Genomic DNA, 20,981 nt, shown 5'->3' on the forward strand with positions numbered 1-20,981 from the left:
AACTATTGGCACTTTTGCACTGCAAGTACCGGCTCGGCTCTACTCGGCCCTGCTTGGCCCGGTTTGCTTTTCCACTGCTGGTACCGCATGGTACGGTGTTGGAACGGTTCGGTACGGTATAGTATGGTTTGCTTTTCCACTAAATTAGTACTAAAGTTAGGTGGATGGGATAACAACGGGATGGGTGGGATTCTCTGACCAATCAGTGGCTAGTAGTGATGGTACCGGGTATGGTACCTCTTGGAACCACAATCGAGGTGGTACTGTTTTTGAGAGCCGTACCGTTCGGTTCCATGCAGTGGAAAAGTGCCACCGTACCGTACCGAACCGTTCCTACACCATACCATGCGGTACCAGCAGTGGAAAAGCACAAAAGCGAGCCGAACGTTCGGTTTCATGCAGTGGAAAAGCGCCATATGTGCATAACAATTGTGGTTGGGGTTGGGTACAGCTAGAAATACTTGTAACATTAGAACTGAAGAATAATAATGATGCTGGTCCTAACCTTCTGCAGATTATGTGTAACTAGGGACTGAGACCATGGACCCCATATTTTTTAGAACCTCTGCAGAGAGCCCCTGTTAGACTATGTATTTGATATAGGGTCAGAGTTGATATGATTTTTCCACTCCCCCTTTCCTGGTAGGTAAAATAGTTTTTTGTGCCATAGAAATATAATACTCCCAAACATTTCTTATTGTGTGCAGGAAGTTGGATTTCCTCTTCCAGCTCTAAGAGGCCTGCTTTAGGGCATCAAAGGTTAGATAGGCCCAATGTAGTTTCAGTGAAACAAGTTACTTGAATCCAAAATGATTGTACATGGGGACAGGACCAGATTATGTAAAAACAAAATTGGCATCCTGACCATCCTGGAAGCCAAGTGAGGAATGTCTAATCTTTAATATATACGTCCCCGGGGCAGCATAATATATTTGATGGTATAATTATAGTTGTATTAGTTTATCTTTGGATGAGATAATATAGGACATGTATGCCTCCTTAAAATCTCCCAAGACCTCCACCATCAACTGGTAAGAAATGTAATGATTCTCAGTAATTTCTCAGCACGAGAAGGAATTCAGAGTTCCTCTGCCAGCCCCAAGAGGCACACTCACTTCGGGGCATCGGTTAGGTAGGCCCAATGCAGGTTCCAGGATGATTGTACATGAGGACCAAACTCCATGAAAAAAAATTCCTCTTGAAGCATCTCTTCTGCTTGCAAGCCAAGTGGGAAATGCCTAGTCTATACATCCTCAAGGAAATGTATTATATTTGATGGTATAACTTGAGTTGTACTAGTTTGTCTTTGGATAAGATAACAAAGGATATGTATAGTGCAAAAGTATACCTGCGCTGCTAACAAAACAAACTAATAAATAAATCTCAATAATTATTGTGTATAAATAGTCTGTGTAAAGTGCTAGTGCTCAACTTAAAATACACAATCCTATATCTTAAATACCAATCAATATAAAAATATACATACATACAAATTTTATACACGTGAAAAAATGAATATGAATAAAATCCTTCAATTAAAGACGTGCTTAAATAGTGACAGTCTTTGTGCAAAATATAAGTCCAAACAAGTGCCGGTGCTCTCTCTACATGGGTAGGTGCTCCCCTCCTGGACCCCTACTCACCAGAAGCCAAATAATACACCACCTTCAAAAATATCCTTAGATAGGACGAGCCTTATTGGACCATCAACTCAATAGCTTTACTGTAGATCACATCATCCAGGTATTGCTCAAAAAAAGGAAAAGAGATGCTGGCATCGTGAAGTATGTAACCACTTTATTCGATGCACACAATACAAGATACACTTACAATATGGCAAAGGTTCAAACGCCTAAAAGTCATCCCACGGGTTGCCAACCCAAACGACTGTACTCACTCCCCGTGTCCCCGTATCTCGGAAGGTGGATGTATTCAGGCGTAGTACGTACTCGGACGAACGGCTTGACGCGTTTCGCTCCGCACACAGAGCGTTATCAAAAGGATATGTATGTCTCTTTAAAGTCCTACTAGTCTTCCAGGGTCAACTGGCACAGAAAGGTTCCACAGAAAAAGGCATGCTTCGGGGCATCGGTTAGGTAGGCCCGATGCAGGTTCTAAAACGATTAGACTTGGGGACCAAAATTTCTTCTTGACCACAAGCTTGGATGCTAAGAGGGGAATGCCTAATCTTTACATCCTTAGAGGAGCATAATATATATATAGCTTGAGTTGTATTAGTTGGTCTTTGGATGAGATACCAAAGAACATGTATGTCTTCCAGGGGCCAACTGGCACAGAAATTGAATGATTTTCAGTAATTTCTCAGCATGTGAAGGAAATCAGGGTTCCTCTACCAGCCCCAAAAGGCATGCTTTGGGGCAAAGGTGGTTAGGTAGGCGCTTTCGATTAAACAATTATCTTGCCCAGTGAAATAATTAACTTGTGTCCAAAATGATTGTACATGGGGACAGGACCAAATTGCATGAAGAAATTGGCTTCCTGACCACGAGCTTGGAAGTAAAGTGGGGGATGCCTTACCTTTAATCTTGACATCCTTACAGGAGTGTAATAAATTTTATGGTGTATCTTGAGTTGTATTAGCTTGTCTTTGCATGAAAAAACGGAGGACGTGTATGTCTCTTTAAAGTCCTATTAGTCCTCCAGAGTCAACTGGCATAGGAATGTAATGCTTTGGTGTGTGAAGGAATTTGGAGTTCCTCTATCAGCCTTAGGAGACATGTTTTGGGACAGCCATGGTTAGATACCTCAGTCTAAAGCGTAATTTTTCCCCCTTAAAATGCCTTGTCAATCTTCCATCTTAAGAGATCATTGCAGCTTTTGCAAGCTCCACATTCATTCAACTCTGTGCTCTACATTCCTTGTACATACAAACATGAAGCAAATTACTAGCTGAAATATTTTTAAACCACAAACCTAATCCCCATAGAATTTTCTGCCATTTAAGAGTTGTTATGAAGTGAGAAGATGTCACCTATGGATGGTCCATTTTAGCCTGTATGTAAATGCTAGGGTTGTCAGGGACCTTGCTGTCACAGTTCTAGGAGCTTTCAGAGCTTTCTGTAATTACAGCCCCTACGAGTGATAGTCCTGGTGTCTTGTAAGCTTTTATTGTGCTTTTATTGCCCATTGGTGGGGCAGTTTGCAGCACCGGAATAAAACAGTTGCTGTGAGTCACCCAGGCTTTGTGTCACTTGTATTTTCAGGTCACTGTTTGTGCTCTATAAATAACCTGTTTTTGTTCTTCAGGTGAGAGATTCTGTATCATTTTCTGTTTACACACCTTTTATCAGTATTGTGCGCGTGGCGTGACCCTGTAGAACTGTGCGCAGGGTGCATGTTCAGTAGGCACATCAGCTAGGGATGAAGAGGGAAGTTCCTACTACTGTACTTCCCCTTAAATTTGTAGCTTGCTTTCCTGTTAAGACATATCTAAACTTAAGAACAGAAATGTAATATAGTGCAGCTCACCAGTCCTTAGATGTGGTGGCTACATTTGTTTTCTTTTTTCAGGCTTTTCCTCCTTTATTTTCCTCTGGTGATCCTTCCACTAACATACAGTACTTCTTGCTCTAGTGCAGTGGTCGCCAACCTTTCGGACCTCATGGACCACTAAAACTCACAATTTTGAATCACGCAGACCACTAACATGAATTTTATATTCCATATATACACAATGCCCCTGCTCCCTGCACCCCTCCCTGGATCACACTGCTGCCTTATACACACAATGCTCCGGCTCTCTGCCCCCCTCCCCCTTGATCACACTGCTGTCTTATACACACAGTGCTCCAGCTCTCTGCCCCCCTTCCCTCTGGATCACACTCCAGCCTTATACACACAATGCTCTGGCTCTCTGCCCCTCCCCCTGGATCACACTGCTGCCTTATACACACAATGCTCAGGCTCTCTGCCCCTCCCCCTGGATCACACTGCTGCCTTATACACACAATGCTCAGGCTCTCTGCCCTCCTCCCCCTGGATCACACTCCTGCCTTATACACACAATGCTCAGGCTCTCTGCCTTCCTCCCCCTGGATCACACTCCTGCCTTATACACACAATGCTCAGGCTCTCTGCCTCCCTCCCCCTGGATTACACTGCTGCTTTATACACACAATGCTCAGGCTCTCTGCCTCCCTCCCCTGGATCACACTGTTGCCTGATGCACACAATACTTTGGCTCTCTGCCTCCCTCCCATTGATCACACTGCTGCCTTATATACACAATGCTTCGGCTCTCTGCCTCCCTCCCCCTGGATCACGCTGCTGCCTTATAAACACAATTCTTTGGCTCTCTGCCTCCCTCCCCCTGGATCACATTGCTTTCTATTACACACGATGCTCTGGCTCTCTGCCTCCCTCCCCCTTAATCACACTGCTGCCTTATACATACAATGCTCTAGCTCTCTACCCCCTCCCCCTGGATCACACTGCTGCCTTATACACACAATGCTCTGGCTCTCTGCCCCCTCCCCCTGGATCACACTGCTGCCTTATACACACAATGCTCTGGCTCTCTGCCCCCTCCCCCTGGATCACACTGCTGCCTTATACACACAATGCTCTGGCTCTCTGCCCCCCTCCCCCTGGATTACACTGCTGCCTTATACACACAATGCTCAGGCTCTCTGTCTCCCTCCCCCTGGATCACACTGCTGCCTTATACACACAATGCTCTGGCTCTCTGCCCCCTCCCCCTGGATCACACTGCTGCCTTATACACACAATGCTCTGGCTCTCTGCCCCCCTCCCCCTGGATTACACTGCTGCCTTATACACACAATGCTCAGGCTCTCTGTCTCCCTCCCCCTTAATCACACTGTATAGAGAAATTATATAAAGATATGACATATGGAGATATAGATATGTTGCATGGAGATGGCTGCATTGGTACCTTAGAATGGTGGGGGGGGGGGGGGGGTTATGTACATATAGCTTGTGGGTGACCTCAGTTTTAGCGGCTGTTGCTTTTCAAGCTCCTGGGTCACCTCCCCGCCTCCAACCTGCTCACCGAACGATGCAAGAGGGTCTCCCACATCATCTCTTCCCTCCCCTGGCCCCTCTCTGATCGGTTTGAGCGGCTTCTGTCTTTTCTGGGGAAGTTGCAAAGTGGATAAATCAGGTGGCGCTTATGTTGCTACCATTAGCTATTTTTGGCAGAGGATAGAATGAAGCTTTTCCCTAAATCCTGACCAGTGGCTATAAATTAGAAGTTTAACTGGAAGTGGTGCTGACACACACCGAAAAAAAAAAAAAAAAAGTTATGTTTTTGAACCCCGGTGGGCTTGTAACCCAATATCGCAATCTCACCGGCGTGCGTAGACGAAGCCCCGGACTCGTGAAGTGAAAAAGCTTATGGATAATGACTATTTCTGGCCATCTGACATATTTCACTCCCTCTCTGCTACCGATCCGATCACGGCAAGCAAAGGTTTGCGGTTAATGTGAGCTTTCAGCTTCCATCTGTCTCCCTTCTACACCCCTCTCGCTCGGTTTTTATTTTGCGGCGTAAATCTACAGTAGCCCAGGAGTCGGCTTGACAGGTTGAAATATCTCACTTTACACCGGCCAGAAAGTCACGCAGATTTACATACTACAAGTTCTCTTGTCTTTTTTTTTGCGTGTTTTTTTTACATAGTGAGGTTGTTGTGCAGCACTTGATGGGGAGGAAGAAAGTTGTTTGTTCATCAAAGTGAGTGTCCACTAAGGGGCGTGTATATATGGCAAAGAATTGCAGATTTGACCCAAGATTAGGCTAGGTTCACATTTTTTTAAGCATTTTTGTAATACATTTTATGATACTTTTTATTGCATTTTTCATGCTCTCCCACCTGGATTCACACTTATGTAAACCCTGATTTACATTATTGCGAGCTGCGTTTAGACAGCCCAATTTATCTCATTAGGCTGTCCTACACTCAGAAACGCGAGGAAAGAAGACTTTCTTTTTCAAATGGAGCTTTCCCTGAGTCACATGGTGCTGCAGCGTTGACCGATGTGTGGGAGTGCCATTAAAAAAGTCATTTTGATTGCTGATGCAGATACTGCTGGCCAGGAATCCTAATCCACCAATCAGCTTCCCTGCACAGATTCAAACAGGAAAGACTTATTTGAGTCCACTCAGTGTTATCATTTTCAACTGAAGCCCAGATGAAGGGAGAAAATTAATTAATTGTGCCGCGCTAAATTGCACGGCACAAATAATTAATTCATTTTTACACTTAGCACACTGATGGGATTGGGAATAGTACCAGCTGCTTGGCTGGCTATTATCTTTTTACAGTTATATGCATAGTAACTCGCAGGTTTACCCATTCATTTATATACCCTGATGAAGGAAGAGTTACTTTGACCCCCAAAATACGTTGAATGTCTTTGATCACAATATCAATAAATTAATCTAGACTTCCTTTTTGGTCTGGCGCTCCCCCCTTATTTGTCTATTATTTATTTATTTATATATTATTATTTATTTATGTATTTATTTTAATTTATTTATTATTATTTATTTATTTTATTTTTCTATCTTATTGCTCTACATATTTTTCTATTAACAATTAAAGAGCAGTGCGTTTGATTGTGGGTATTTATTTATTATTATTTATTTATTTATTTTATTATTTTTCTATCTTATTTTTAAGTATTATTATTATTATTATTATTATTATAGTATTATTATTTATTTATTTATTTTCATTTTTATTTATTTATTATTTTTCTATCTTATTTCTATATATTATTATTATTATTTATTTATTATTATTTATTTATTTATTTTATTTTTCTATCTTATTTCTCTACATATTTTTCTATTAACAATTAAAGAGCAATGCGTTTGATTGTGGGTATTTATTTATTATTATTTATTTATTTATTTTATTAATTTTCTATCTTATTTTTATTTATTATTATTATTATTATTATATTATTATTATTATTTTTTTTTTATTTATTTATTATTATTATTATTATTTATTAATTTATTTTATTTTTCTATCTTATTTCTCTACATATTTTTCTATTAAAAATTAAAGAGCAGTGGGTTTGATTGTGGGTCAGGAACGCACGCATAATTGCGCAATAATGTGAACCTAGCCTAAGGGCTCCTTTACACCACAATCCCTGCCCTGAATTCATTGTGCAGTTCCACATGCAATTTTGGTACTTTTTCCGTGCTTCTTTGGTAGGGAGGCACCATTACCAGTTTTTGAAGACCATGTGCCGATACCAATTACTGAAGTGCCTGGTTCACATATATGTTGGGCCGGTTTGTAGCGTGAGTTTAAGCACTGCCAGGTGCGACTTTATTTAGCGGTTCAGGTGCAGTTCAGGTGCAAATTGTTAAAGTGTATGACATTGGAAATCGCACCTGAACCAGGGTGAAATCATACTGGACTCTTTTTGAAGTTATACTGCGGCCGGCTCGCAAAAAAGTCAGGTAGGATTTTCAGTCCGGTTCAGGTGTGATTTCCAGTGTCATACACTTTAACAGTTTGCATCTGAACCGCTAAACGCAATCACATCGGACTCTTGAAGGTATCGGTTTTAGTATCAGAGCATTTGCATGAGTGCTCCTGCTTAGTATCGGCACCAAAACCGGTATCGGTGCAATGCTAGTTTTTTTTGTTATTTACATGCATTTGTAGTGTGTTCACCTGTGTTTCAGTGCTGTGAAAGCACCACAATAGTGCAAACTGGGTTCGTTGAAATACTGTACATTCTTTTTTGTGTTCGTACTGCGTTTAAAAATGTGTTCAACTGCATACAGTGTAAACGCACTCTTTAAGCATCTCATAAGAATTCAGAGCTTTTTTTTTTTTTCTTTTAGGATTAAGCACTTTTGTTTTAGCCAATGGTAAGCTGTTAAATTGGTTGTGCCCCCTACCCGGAAGTATCGGATCACATATATATATATATATATATATATATATATATATATATATATACGTGATCCAGCGCACAACTGCCGCCCAGCATTAAAACTGCTACAGGGGAGATGGCAATCGGTTTTTATACAGTATTTCACAGAATTGAGTACACCCCTCACTTTTTTGTAAATATTTTATTATATCTTTTCCTGTGACAACACTGAAGAAATGACACTTTGCTACAATGTAAAGTAGTGAGTGTACAGCTTGTATAACAGTGTAAATGTTCTGTCCACTCAAAATAACTCAACACACAGCCAATAATGTCTAAACCACTGGCAACAAAAGTGAGTACACCCCTAAGTGAAAATGTCCAATTGGGGCCCAATTTGCCATTTTCCCTCCCAGGTGTCATGTGACCCATTAATGTTACAAGGTCTCAGGGGTGAATGGGGATCAGCTGTGTTAAATTTGGTGTTATCACTCTCACTCTCTCATACTGGTCACTGGAAGTTCAACATGGCATCTCATGGCAAAGAACTCTCTGAGGAGCTGAAAAAAAGAATTGTTGCTCTACATAACAGATGGCTTAGGCTATAAGAAGATTGCCAAGACCCTGAAACTGAGCTGCAGCACGGTGGCCAAGACCATACAGCGGGTTAACAGGACAGGTTCCACTCAGAACAGGATTTGCAGTGGTCGAGCAAAGGAGTTGAGTGCACATGCTCAGCGTCATATCCAGAGGTTGTCTTTGGGAAATAGACATATGAGTGCTGCCAGCATTTCTGCAGAGGTTGAAGGGGTGGGGGGGTCAGCCTGTCAGTGCTCAGACCATATGCCGCACACTGCATCAAATTGGTCTGCATGGCTGTCATCCCAGAAGGAAGCCTCTTCTAAAGATGATGAACAAGAAAGCCCGCAAACAGTTTGCTGAAGACAAGCAGACTAAGGACATGGATTACTGGAACCATATCCTGTGGTCTGATGAGACCAAGATAAACTTATTTGGTTCAGATGGTGTCAACCAGGTGAGGAATACAAAGACAAGTGTGTCTTGCCTACAGTCAAGCATGGGGGTGGGAGTGTCATGGTCTGGGGCTGCATGAGTGCTGCCGGCACTGGGGAGCTACAGTTCATTGACGGAACCATGAATGCCAACATGTACTGTGACATACTGAAGCAGAGCATGATCCCCTCCCTTCATAGACTGGGCTGCAGGGCAATATTCCAACATGATAACGACCCCAAACACACCTCCAAGACCTTGCTAAAGAAGCTGAGGGTAAAGGTGATGGACTGGCCAAGCAAATCTCCAGACCTAAACCCCTATTGAGCATCTGTGGGGCATCCTCAAACAGAAGGTGGAGGAGCGCAAGGTTTCTAACATCCACCAGCTCCGTGATGTCGCCATGGAGGAGTGGAAGAGGACCGCAGTGGCAACCTGTGAAGCTCTGGTGAACTCCATGCCCAAGAGGGTTAAGGCAGTGCTGGAAAATAATGGTGGCCACACAAAATATTGACACTTTGAGCCCAATTTGGACATTTTGACTTAGGGGGTGTACTCACTTTTGTTGCCAGCAGATTAGACATTAATGGCTGTGTGTTGAGTTATTTTAAGGGGACAGCAAATTTACACTGTTATACAAGCTGTACACTCACTACTTTACATTGTAGCAAAGTGTAATTTCTTCAGTGTTGTCACATGAAAAGATAGAATAAAATATTTACAAAAATGTAAGGGGTGTACTGACTTTTGTGAGATACTGTATATTTGACTCCTGTTGAAAAAAAAATGCTACAAAAAAAAGAAAAAAAAAAAAAAGACACATTTATAACAATGTTCCAAACAAGTGAACTGCGATGGCGTTTAGGGAGGTTCACCCTATACAAGCAAAGCGTTCCTATTAGTGGAATTGTTAAAAATGTAGAAAGTCCGGTGACTTCATCATCTGTGGCCGTGATTGGGTGATTCTCCTCGGTGCGGAGTCATTCCACCAGTTCCCAGCTGGCAGTTTTTGAGGTTTTCTTTCTCATGCTGTGAAGGAAGGTTTATCTTGGGACGCAGCCTGCTCCCATCCTGGAGGTTGTCCCCGTGCCTGCTGTCCATGGATGGGGTCACGGCCTTTGGTGTCACAGCCCTGGAAAGGAGGCTGTTCTGTGGCTACCAAAATAGAGAGCGGCGAATAAGGCGGCTGACCCCGCACGCTGATCACTGACTAATCTTAGAAACCTTTTAAACGTGTAAGCTGCTGACGGAGCACATGTGACGGTCACTCGGCCAAAATCGTATTTTATCCATAAAAGGTTCACCTGCTGCCGGGGCCGGCGTCCTCTCATGTTGGATTTAAAGCTGAACTGTGCAGACGGAAAGACGAAAATCAACGCAGCTCTATATTCAAAAATATATCATTAAATGTATTTCCTGGCACCTGAATGTGACCTGGCATCAGTCTACTGCAGTCTCTGCACAGCAGAGCTCAGACTGGGATCAGAAGAAGCAGCACAAGGTGCCAATCAGTTCACGTGCTGTTAAGAAGCATGCTGATAGGAGGAGAGAGCAGTGAGACTGAAAGATGAGCTCATCACTGGGCTGCTTCTCCTTCTTCTGTCCAGTTACAGGCTGTATGACCTGGGTTGAATAATGCTGGCCATCAGTCTGAAGACATCTAGAGGTTGAAAAGAGGTACTGCGGGGGAAACCTGGAGTGAAGATAAATATTGCGGCAAAAGCTGTTTTTTTTTTTTTTTTTATCTTTTAATGTGCTATTCATTTTTATTTTGTTGTGTTTGGCTAGAGTTCTGCTTTAGAACAAAACTCCAGATGGAGCAAAATTATAAAGGGGGTTTGCATAATTTTTGAGTTGAAAAGTGTTATAACTTTTTTTTTGCATTATGAAGCCATATTAAGAAGATTCTAGCTTGTTTCCCATCCCAGTGACAACTCTGTGACAACTTTACATGCCATGTGTCCCTGCTACAGGAAGTGGGGACATAGAAAATATATAAAACCTGATAGGGTTCTAACTCTTCCCCTGCTAATCCCAAATTTAAAAAAAACAAACAAAATTTTTTTTTATAGAGATCAACGGGTGGATGTCCTCCTTCTCTGCCTTTGTGACCGCAGAGAAGTAAGGGAGTAGTGGTGCGGAGAGCAGGCGCCCTCTGGTGGTCGGAGGGTGGCAGTGCAGGTAGTGCCGGCTTTCTCTGCCTGCAGCGTGGCCCGGCTCCTGCAGGCCACAGACCGGCCTCTGCCGGGGGGATAGGGACCCCTGCCTTAAGCCTGGGTCTCATCTGTGCTATTAGATCCTGTCCCTGGCCGGGCTCTCACCTGTGCTATTAGATCCTGTCCGTGACCCACTCTCACCTGTGCTATTAGATCCTGTCCCTGACCCAGCTCTCACCTGTGCTATTAGATCTTGTCCCTGACCGGGCTCTCACCTGTGCTATTAGATCCTGTCCCTGGCCCGGCTCTCACCTGTGCTATTAGATCCTGTCCCTGACCGGTCTCTCACCCGTACTATTATTTCCTGTCCCTGACCGGGCTCTCACCTGTGCTATTAGATCCTGTCCCTGGCCCGGCTCTCACCTGTGCTATTAGATCCTGTCCCTGACCAGCTCTCACCTGTGCTATTAGATCCTGTCCCTGACCCGGCTCTCACCTGTGCTATTAGATCCTGTCCCTGGCCCGGCTCTCACCTGTGCTATTAGATCCTGTCCCTGACCAGCTCTCACCTGTGCTATTAGATCCTGTCCCTGACCCGGCTCTCACCTGTGCTATTAGATCCTGTCCCTGACCAGCTCTCACCTGTGCTATTAGATCCTGTCCCTGGCCCGGCTCTCACCTGTGCTATTAGATCCTGTCCCTGACTAGCTCTCACCTGTGCTAGTAGATCCTGTCCCTGACCCAGCTCTCACCTGTGCTATTAGATCTTGTCCCTGACCGGGCTCTCACCTGTGCTATTAGATCTTGTCCCTGACCGGGCTCTCAACTGTGCTATTAGATCCTGTCCCTGACCCAGCTCTCACCTGTGCTATTAGGTCTTGTCCCTGACCCAGCTCTCATCTGTGCTATTAGATCTTGTCCCTGACCCGCTCTCATCTGTGCTATTAGATCCTGTCCCTGGCCCGGCTCTCACCTGTGCTATTAGATCTTTTCCCTGACCCGGCTCTCACCTGTGCTATTAGATCTTGTCCCTGACCGGGCTCTCACCTGTGCTATTAAATCTTGTCCCTGGCCCGGCTCTCACCTGTGCTATTAGATCTTGTCCCTGACCCGCTCTCACCTGTGCTATTAGATCCTGTCCCTGACCCGGCTCTCACCTGTGCTATTAGATCCTGTCCCTGACCCGGCTCTCACCTGTGCTATTAGATCCTGTCCCTGACCCGCTCTCACCTGTTCTATTAGATCCTGTCCCTGACCTGGCTCTCACCTGTGCTATTAGTTCTTGTCCCTGTCCCGGCTCTCACCTGTGCTATTAGATCCTGTCCCTGACCCGGCTCTCACCTGTGCTATTAGATCCTGTCCCTGACCCGCTCTCACCTGTGCTATTAGATCCTGTCCCTGACCCGCTCTCACCTGTGCTATTAGATCTTGTCCCTGGCCTGCCTCTCACCTGTGCTATTAGATCCTTTCCCTGACCTGGCTCTCACCTGTGCTATTAGATCCTGTCCCTGGCCTGCCTCTCACCTGTGCTATTAGATCCTGTCCCTGGCCTGCCTCTCACCTGTGCTATTAGATACTTGCCCTGACCTGGCTCTCACCTGTGCTATTAGATCCTGTCCCTGACCCGGCTCTCACCTGTGCTATTAGATCCTGTCCCTGACCCGGCTCTCACCTGTGCTATTAGATCCTGTCCCTGCTTGCCTCTCACCTGTGCTATTAGATCCTGTCCCGGACCCGGCTCTCATCTGTGCTATTAGATCCTGTCCCTGACCCAGCTCTCACCTGTGCTATTAGATCCTGTCCCTGACCCGGCTCTCACCTGTGGTATTAGATCCTGTCCCTGTTTGCCTCTCACCTGTGCTATTAGATCCTGTCCCGGACCCGGCTCTCATCTGTGCTATTAGATCCTGTCCCTGGCCTGCCTCTCACCTGTGCTATTAGATTCTGTCCCTTACCCAGCTCTCACCTGTCCCTGAGGGATCCTGTCCCTGAGCCGACTCTCCTCCCTCCCCTTCTCCTTTGTGACCATAGAATGGGAAGGTAGTAGTGGTGCAGGGAGGTGGGTGGCAGTGCAGGTTGTGCCAGCTGGCTCTGCCCGCCGCTTGGCCCGGTTCCCAGCAGGCCATGCAGCAGGGTTGGGGACTTCTGCCTTATTGGATAGAGAGGTGGGCGTTCCTAGGCAGGCTTTATTTGCATGCAGACCACTCTAAGTAACGCCCACATGTGATGCTGAGCCTCCATGATTTAAAAGAAATGAAATCCAATCAATGAAATGGGTGGCCAGGGACAGTCAGGCTGGGTTTGGAAAGCCTAGATGATGAGGCGGGATCTATGTGACTTGCTGCAGCTTCTAATGCACATTGTGAGAAGCTCACAGTGTGCAGGGAAATCAGAGTAAGCTTTTTCAGTCCAGGAGAGGAGCCGGTTCAACTGTGCAAGACTGAAGGGAAGGGTGGAGGTCGGGTTTAAATTTGGGTGATTGGAGAAGGGAGGGGGAGTCTTGTGTAGTCGGTCTGGGAAGGTTGTTTTTCCCATGATCGGTCATTGCTGGTGCAGCCATAAAAATCTGATCCTGCAATTTAGTATAAATACGTAGAAGCCACATACAACGTGTTCCAGGTGAAGGTTACAGGGAGCGCGCCAAGTCCCCACTCTCGGAGAACGCGCCGTCCCTCGCTGATCCCTCCATTGGTGAGGCTTTAGCCGCGGTTTCTCCAGTTGCAGCTGAATCCTGGAACCCGGTACTGGGCGGCCAAACCAAAAGTATCGTAAGCGTCCGAGTTGGAGGCGGCGAGAATTAACCTCTGATTGGTGCACTGAGCAGGCTGGCAGCGGCCTGGCAGCATTTATCCCGATGTAAACTCTCTAATGCAGCGGAATCCTCTTGGCTGGGATGGGGAGTAGTTGGAATTCCGGAGAGAACGCACCATGTGACTCGCCCTCCCAGGGGAACGCTGCACTGCGCTTCACATGTGTCATTTAAAGGGACGCTACTCCTTTTCTCAACATGTGTATTGGAGGAGTCAGATTTCACTCCTTAAGAGTTCATTGTTGAAGAAAGTCAATGGAATTATTATGGGGTGCAAGGGTTTGGGTTAACCAAACTAAGTTACCCCTTATTTAAAGGGTAACTCCACTTTCATGGGGAAAAAAATAGCAAGTAAAGAAAAACAATATAGCGTACAATATAGCAACACAAATCATATTGTAATTGAATGTTATTAAAAATGACCTTTCCTTTTCAATCTGCAGCTGTTGTAATTTTCTGAAATTGCAATGCAATATGGCCGCCTGGAGCTGTTCTCTTCGGCTTTTAACAAAAAAAAAAAAAAATATATATATATATATATATATATATATATATATATTTTTTTTTTTTAAACTGTCATTTTCGATTTCGGCCAAGTGCATCCTGAACTTTCCATTTTGGTTTCGGCAACCAAAATTTCCATTCGGTTTGCCTCTAGCGGGAAGCTGAGGCTACACACTGCGGGGCTCAATGAGAGCTGATTGGAGGGACCCCCCCATCACGCAGCACACAGGAACAGAGCTGAGGTTGTCAATCACAGGCTGTGTGCTGGAGCTCCCTCCCCTGTGTCAAGAAAACATGTCACCAGAGACTCATGCTGATAGCAGAGGTACAAGGCAGCAGACAGACATGACACTCAGTGCTCTGGAAGGAGACTTGTATATTCCATATCAGAGGTTTACAACCACTTTAAAGCGGAGTTCCGGCCTCAAAATCGACACAATCAGTGTGACCTGAACAACAACTGGATAGTCACGATTTTTTTTTTTCACTTACCTTGTTTCAGAAGAAAATATACTTACCTTCCTTCCACTTCCTCCCTCTGCGGCCGCGGCCCGCGCCGTCACTTCCTGTCCTGCAATGTTTCCTGGGAGCTCTTACTCATCACTCCCAGGAGGCAATGGGCAGTGACGTAGGCGGCCGGTGTTCTAAAATTTTCTCGGACCCGTGAAAAAATCGGACCTCGTCACTTCCGGTTATGGGAGTCTCAAGTGCACATGCGCACAAGACATTATCTTGGTTTGGTAAACTTATAACACATAGCGGGCGGGGCTGAGGTGGGACGGAAGACACCGCCGCGTCATCTGCAGAGCTGAATAGAGGAGGCAGGAGAGGAGGCGGGACGGAGGTGCGGCCGTGTAATAAATGCAGGACTTTAGCGACTCCTTGTTTTATTATCTTTAGTAATTATCGTATTATTTATCCTTAGGATTTCATTACATTTAGTATTTCTTATTTTGTATTATAGAAATACTAAATGTAATGAAATCCTAAGGATAAATAATATGATAATTACTAAAGATTACTAAAGCTTAAGCCCTGCATATATTACACGGCTGCACCTCCGTCCCGCCTCCTCCGCCAGCTCTGCACATGTGCCTCCCTCCCTAATGTCTCGATGACGCGGCGGTGTCCTCCGTCCTCCGTCGCACCTCAGCCCCGCCTTCTCTCAATCAGCTGTCCGCTCTCTGTTATAATTTTTCCAAACCTCGAAAAATGTCTTCTGCGCATGCGCAAGGACGACTCCCATCAGCTGTTTTGTGATGCTCTGTCACCGGAAGTGACGAGGTCCGATTTTTTCACGGGTCCGACAAAATTTTACAACACCGGCCACTCCTCTTACAGCTTGCACAATGAGCTAGAACCAGGAAGAAGGGAATACATTTACATACTGCGGCTTCAGATAACCACAACAAAGATGGCCGCACTCAGCAAACGATTTTAAAAGTAAGAATTTACGATTTACACTAACTTATAAAACTATGTAATACGGGATTAGTGGATGTATTAAGGGCGATGGATCACTATTTGGGCAGTATTTTTATCAAAAAAACGATTCTGAGGCCGAAACTCCGCTTTAAGCCCCGGTTCACATATGTGCGATGACCGACATCGCATATGATTTGCACTGCACTGCTCTGAAAACCACATGCGATGTCTGTGCGATGTGAATTCAGCCATACAGATTGTATGGCTGAATTCGCATCACATTCAGCCACAACTGACACAGGACCCTTTTTTTGGGTCCGCAGCAGAATCGGATCGCATGGGTGTTCACACCTATGCGATCTGATTCATGTCCAAACTGACAGTTCGCACTGCGATATGCAAACTGGTCTGGAGGTGTCGTTCTCTTTGTATTGACACCCCCAGCGATTTGCATATGGCAGTGTGAACTGCCTGCGAGTTGAATGCGATGCGGGAACCCGCAGTGGATTCCGCAGGGCTCCCGCATCGCATATATGTGAACCAGCACTCAAGCAACCAGCCTGACCTCTGACACCCAGTCCTGCCGTAGAACTCCCCCCACCCTTCTCTCCAGAGCCGCCATGATGTTGCAGAAGTTTAATGCCTTTGTGCGCCCCATTGTGCGCGTGTAATAATGCCTTCTTTGCGAATATGGCGGACGGCACTTCAATAGCGACTCGTTTGTCTGCCGGCTTCCCCATACAATGGTTGGTGGGGCCTTGAACTTATTCCAGCAGATAAGAGCCGTTAGATAGTCTGCGCTGGCGGCTGGCTCCATTCAGCGCCCGTGAAAGCGCTCTCGGTGCCCTTTTGTTGGGACGATTGTATTCTCTCCCTGGCATGGACGGAGACTGTCATAGAGCGAACGAGCTGCCAGCCCTGTGTACATATTGACAGAAATCAGGTGTGTCACAAATAAGGGTTACATTGTTTACCTAGCGGATTATCCAATTGTTTCAGGCTGCGAGGGGATCGTATCCGGCACGGCCAGATTTGCTTAATATAACATTTCGCCGGTGCCACTTTCAGGCGCTCGTTTAACCCTTCGCTACATAAACAGGGTGAAGGGCCGATATATATGAGATCAATATTCTGCTGATATGAGGGGATTATTATTATCTTTTAGAGCCGGTTCACACTGATCCGACTCCAAGTCGCCCCGACTTCGGGCGACTAATGAAGTCGCCCGTGCAGTGCGACTTCAGCGCGGCTTGCAACGACTTCTCATAATAGAAGTCAATGCAGGTCGCTCCGACTTTGCCAAAAAATAGTGCAGGAACCTTTTTCTAAGTCGGAGCGACTTGAGTCGCTCTGATTAGAACGGTTCCATTGCACAGCATTGGAAGCTGACCAAGTCACCTGACAAGTCGGATCAGTGTGAACCGGCTGTAAATGCTGACGCTGAATTGTGACTAATAAAGACAGCTTGTTTCCATTTATACATTTATAATAAAATCATTACATTTACTTTCTCATCCATTGAGGGACACAGGCAGTCATATACTGCCGGGTTATGCTGCCACCTACAGGAGGACTGGATACTGGCAAAAAAAAAAATCTGTGTCCCTCAATGAAAAAAAATCTGTGTCCCTCAATGAACTTCAAGAAAAGGATTTACTGGTCAGTGGAAAAATCCTTTTTTTCTTTTTTTTGTCTATTGAGGGACACAGGTAGTCAGATACTGTTGGGTTATACTGCCGCCTTCAGGAGTATAGGACAGTGGAGAAAAAAAAAGACTGTGTCCCTCAATGAACTCCAAGAAAAAGATTTAAAGCCCTAAGTCCACAACAGTAAAATCAATTTTGATATGCAGTAAAGCATGCTTGTTATACTCACTGTGGAACTTAAGGGGTTTATCCTCTGCATTGTGTACAAAGGCTGTTTGATACTTTCTTCTCTGATCCTCCCCTTATTCCACTGCCCCCAATATATTTCCTGATATTTACAGAGCCTTAGGGGCACTCTGCACATGCTCAGTTTGGTGTGTATTGCTAGAGATCTTTTTTTTTTCTTGGGAGAGTGCATGTGATCAGCACAGGGCCAATCAGCACTGTCCAGACAGAGGGTCAGGGGTCCTACATTCTCATAGGACAGCCAGGAGAGAATGAAAACTCCTCCTACAAACTTTAACCAGACACTGATAGAAGTCACAAGATTGCTATATACTGCTAATGAGAAAAGGTATTTAGCAGTTTACATTTACTAAAATAATTTCATTTCCATGTTCTGTGTACTGTGGGAGACCAGATATAGTGAATGCAGGCTCCTGGGGAGACCAGATATAGTGACTGCAGGATCCTGGGGAGATCAGATATAGTGAATGCAGGATCCTGGGGAGACCAGATATAGTGAATGCAGTATCCTGGGGAGACCAGATATAGTGAATGCAGGATCCTGGGGAGACCAGATATAGTGAATGCAGGATCCTGGGGAGACCAGATATAGTGAATGCAGGCTCCTAGGGAGACCAGATATAGTGAATGCAGGCTCCTGGGGAGACCAGATATAGTGACTGCAGGCTCCTGGGGAGACCAGATATAGTGACTGCAGGCTCCTGGGGAGACCAGATATAGTGAATGCAGGATCCTGGGGAGACCAGATATAGTGAATGCAGTATCCTGGGGAGACCAGATATAGTGAATGCAGTATCCTGGGTAGACCAGATTAGTGAATGCAGGATCCTGAAGAGACCAGATATAGTGAATGCAGGATCCTGGGGAGACCAGATATAGTGAATGCAGGCTCCTGGGGAGACCAAATATAGTGAATGCAGGGTCCTGGGGAGACCAAATATAGTGAATGCAGGCTCCTGGGGAGACCAGATATAGTGAATGCAGGTTCCTGGGGAGACCAGATATAGTGAATGCAGGCTCCTGGGGAGACCAAATATAGTGAATGCAAGGTCCTGGGTTTAGTAACACTTTAATGGTGAGTGCAAAAATCCTATTTTCTTTCTTGTCCATTGAGGGACACAAGTAGTCTGATGCAGCTGTGTGTAGTAACCAATCAGTGAGTGTCGCCTTTCTTCCCCTAAATGCTGATTGGTTACTATACAGGGCTGTGCCAGATTCTGTGTGCACCAGTTTCAGTAAATCTCCCTGCATACAGTCAGGTTGTACTGCCACCTGCAGGAGGGTTGGACACTAGCAAAAAACTGTGTCCCTCAGTGTATGTCACTTCCATCACCTCATTCCCCACAGTTACAAACTTTTGTATCACTTGCCCCACCCTATTAGATTGTAAGCTCTTTTGAGCAGGGCCCTCTTAACCCTCTTGTATTTTATTGTATTGTAACTGTATTGTCTCCTTTTTATATTGTAAAATGTTACGTAAGCATGTGTTGGTGCAATATAAATCCTGTATAATAATAATAATAATAATAATAATAATAATAATAATAATAGTAATAATAATAATAATGAACTTTAAGAAAAGTATTTACCAATGAGTGCAAAAATCTTATTTTCTTTCTATTCTATTGGGGGACACAGAAAGTCATATATTGTTGGGTTATTCTGCCGCCTACAGGATGATTGGACACTAGCAAAAAATGACTGTGTCCCTCAATGAATTCCAAGAAAAGGATTTATCTGTGAGAGCAAAAATCCTATTTTCTTTCCAGTTCATTGAGGGACACAGGTAGTCATATACTGCTGGATTATACTGCCACCTACAGGAGGGATGGGCACTAGCAGAACATGACTGTGTCCCTCAATAAACTCCAAGAAAAGGATTCACTGGTGTGTGCATAAATCCTATTTCCTTTCTTGTCCATTGAGGGGCACAGGTAGTCATATATACTGTCTGATTATACTGCCACCTACAGGAGGATTAAACATTAGCCCAAAAAATGACTGTCCTTGTGTCTCTAAGTGAAAAAATGATTTAGCAGCTAATGTAAAAATCCTATTTTCCTTCTTGTTTATTGATGGACAAAGGAAGTCATATACTGTCGGGTTAGGCTGCCACATACAGGAGCACTGGGGAAAATTGGCAGTATATGACTTCTGTGTTCCTCAATGGACTCCAAGAAAAAGGAAAATTGTATCAAATACTTACCATAATTTTCCTTTCCTTTCCTTTTCATGTAGTATGCTGGCATAGATTGGCACCAGGAAAGGAACCTTACGGTAAGTATTGGATACAATTTTCAGTTTTCTGTGTTCTACAATGAAGTTAAAAAAAAAAGGATTTAGCAGCGAGTGTGAAAGTTTTATTTTCTTTCTTGTCCAGCAAGGCTCCCCGGAAGTGGTAGACTGTCATTATCAGTTAGTGTCCAGTCCAGTATAACCCTATATATATATATATAATAGTATATAACTTCCTGTGTCATGTAAAAGGGTGGGTGGGAAGGGGTTAAAAACAAGTCTCACTTACCTTATCCCTCGCTCCAGTAGTCAGCACTCTTCTCTTCCCTCAGATTCTATGGATGGGCCCTCGCTGTCCTCGCTCACAGTGTAGGACCGCTGGTTCTGTATTGTACTTGATGTCAGAGTGCTGGTCCAGCATTGTACTTGATGATGTCAGAGTGCTGGTCCTGCATTGTACCTGATGATGTCAGAATGCTGGTCCTGCATTGTACCTGATGATGTCAGAGTGCTGATCCTGCATTGTACCTGATGATGTCAGACTGCTGGACCTGCAATGTACCAGATGATGTCAGAGTGCTGGTCCTGCAGTGTACTTGATGATGTCAGAGTTCTTGTCCTGCATTGTACTTGATGTTGTCAGAGTGCTGGTCCTGCATTGTAATTGATGATGTCAGAGTGCTGGTCCTGTATTTTACTTGATGTTGTCAGAGTTCTGGCCCTGCATTGTAATTGATGATGTCAGAGTGCTGGTCCTGCATTGTACCTGATGATGTCAGAGTGCTGGTCCTGCATTGTACCTGATGATGTCAGAGTGCTGGTCCTGCATTGCACTTGATGATGTCAGAGTGCTGGTCCTGCTTCGGACCTGATGATGTCAGAATGCTGGTCCTGCATTGTACTTGATGATGTCAGAGTGCTGGTCCTGCATTGTACCTGATGATGTCAGAGTGCTGGTCTGGCATTGTAATTGATGATGTCAGAGTGCTGGTCCTGCATTGTAATTGATGATGTCAGAGTGCTGGTCCTGTATTGTACTTGATGTTGTCAGAGTTCTGGTCCTGC

General features: G+C 44.8%; 1 protein-coding gene across 46 annotated transcripts in view; it reads left to right on the forward strand.

Annotated features, from left to right (window-relative positions):
* TCF7L2 (transcription factor 7 like 2) overlaps window positions 1–20,981 on the forward strand; it is a 325,847-nt gene that overhangs the window by 184,798 nt on the left and 120,068 nt on the right. For 31 of the 46 annotated variants that reach the window (XM_082267896.1, XM_082267941.1, XM_082267897.1 and 28 more), the window contains one exon: window positions 19,920–19,958. The exons of the other annotated variants lie outside the window; for them this stretch is intronic. In XM_082267896.1, coding sequence (XP_082124022.1) covers window positions 19,920–19,958 — 39 coding nt within the window. The remainder of the gene's footprint in view (window positions 1–19,919; window positions 19,959–20,981) is intronic. 46 annotated transcript variants of the gene reach the window in all.

This window comes from Pelophylax lessonae (assembly GCF_965119305.1).
Source record: "Pelophylax lessonae genome assembly, chromosome: 9".
NCBI lineage: Eukaryota > Metazoa > Chordata > Amphibia > Anura > Ranidae > Pelophylax > Pelophylax lessonae.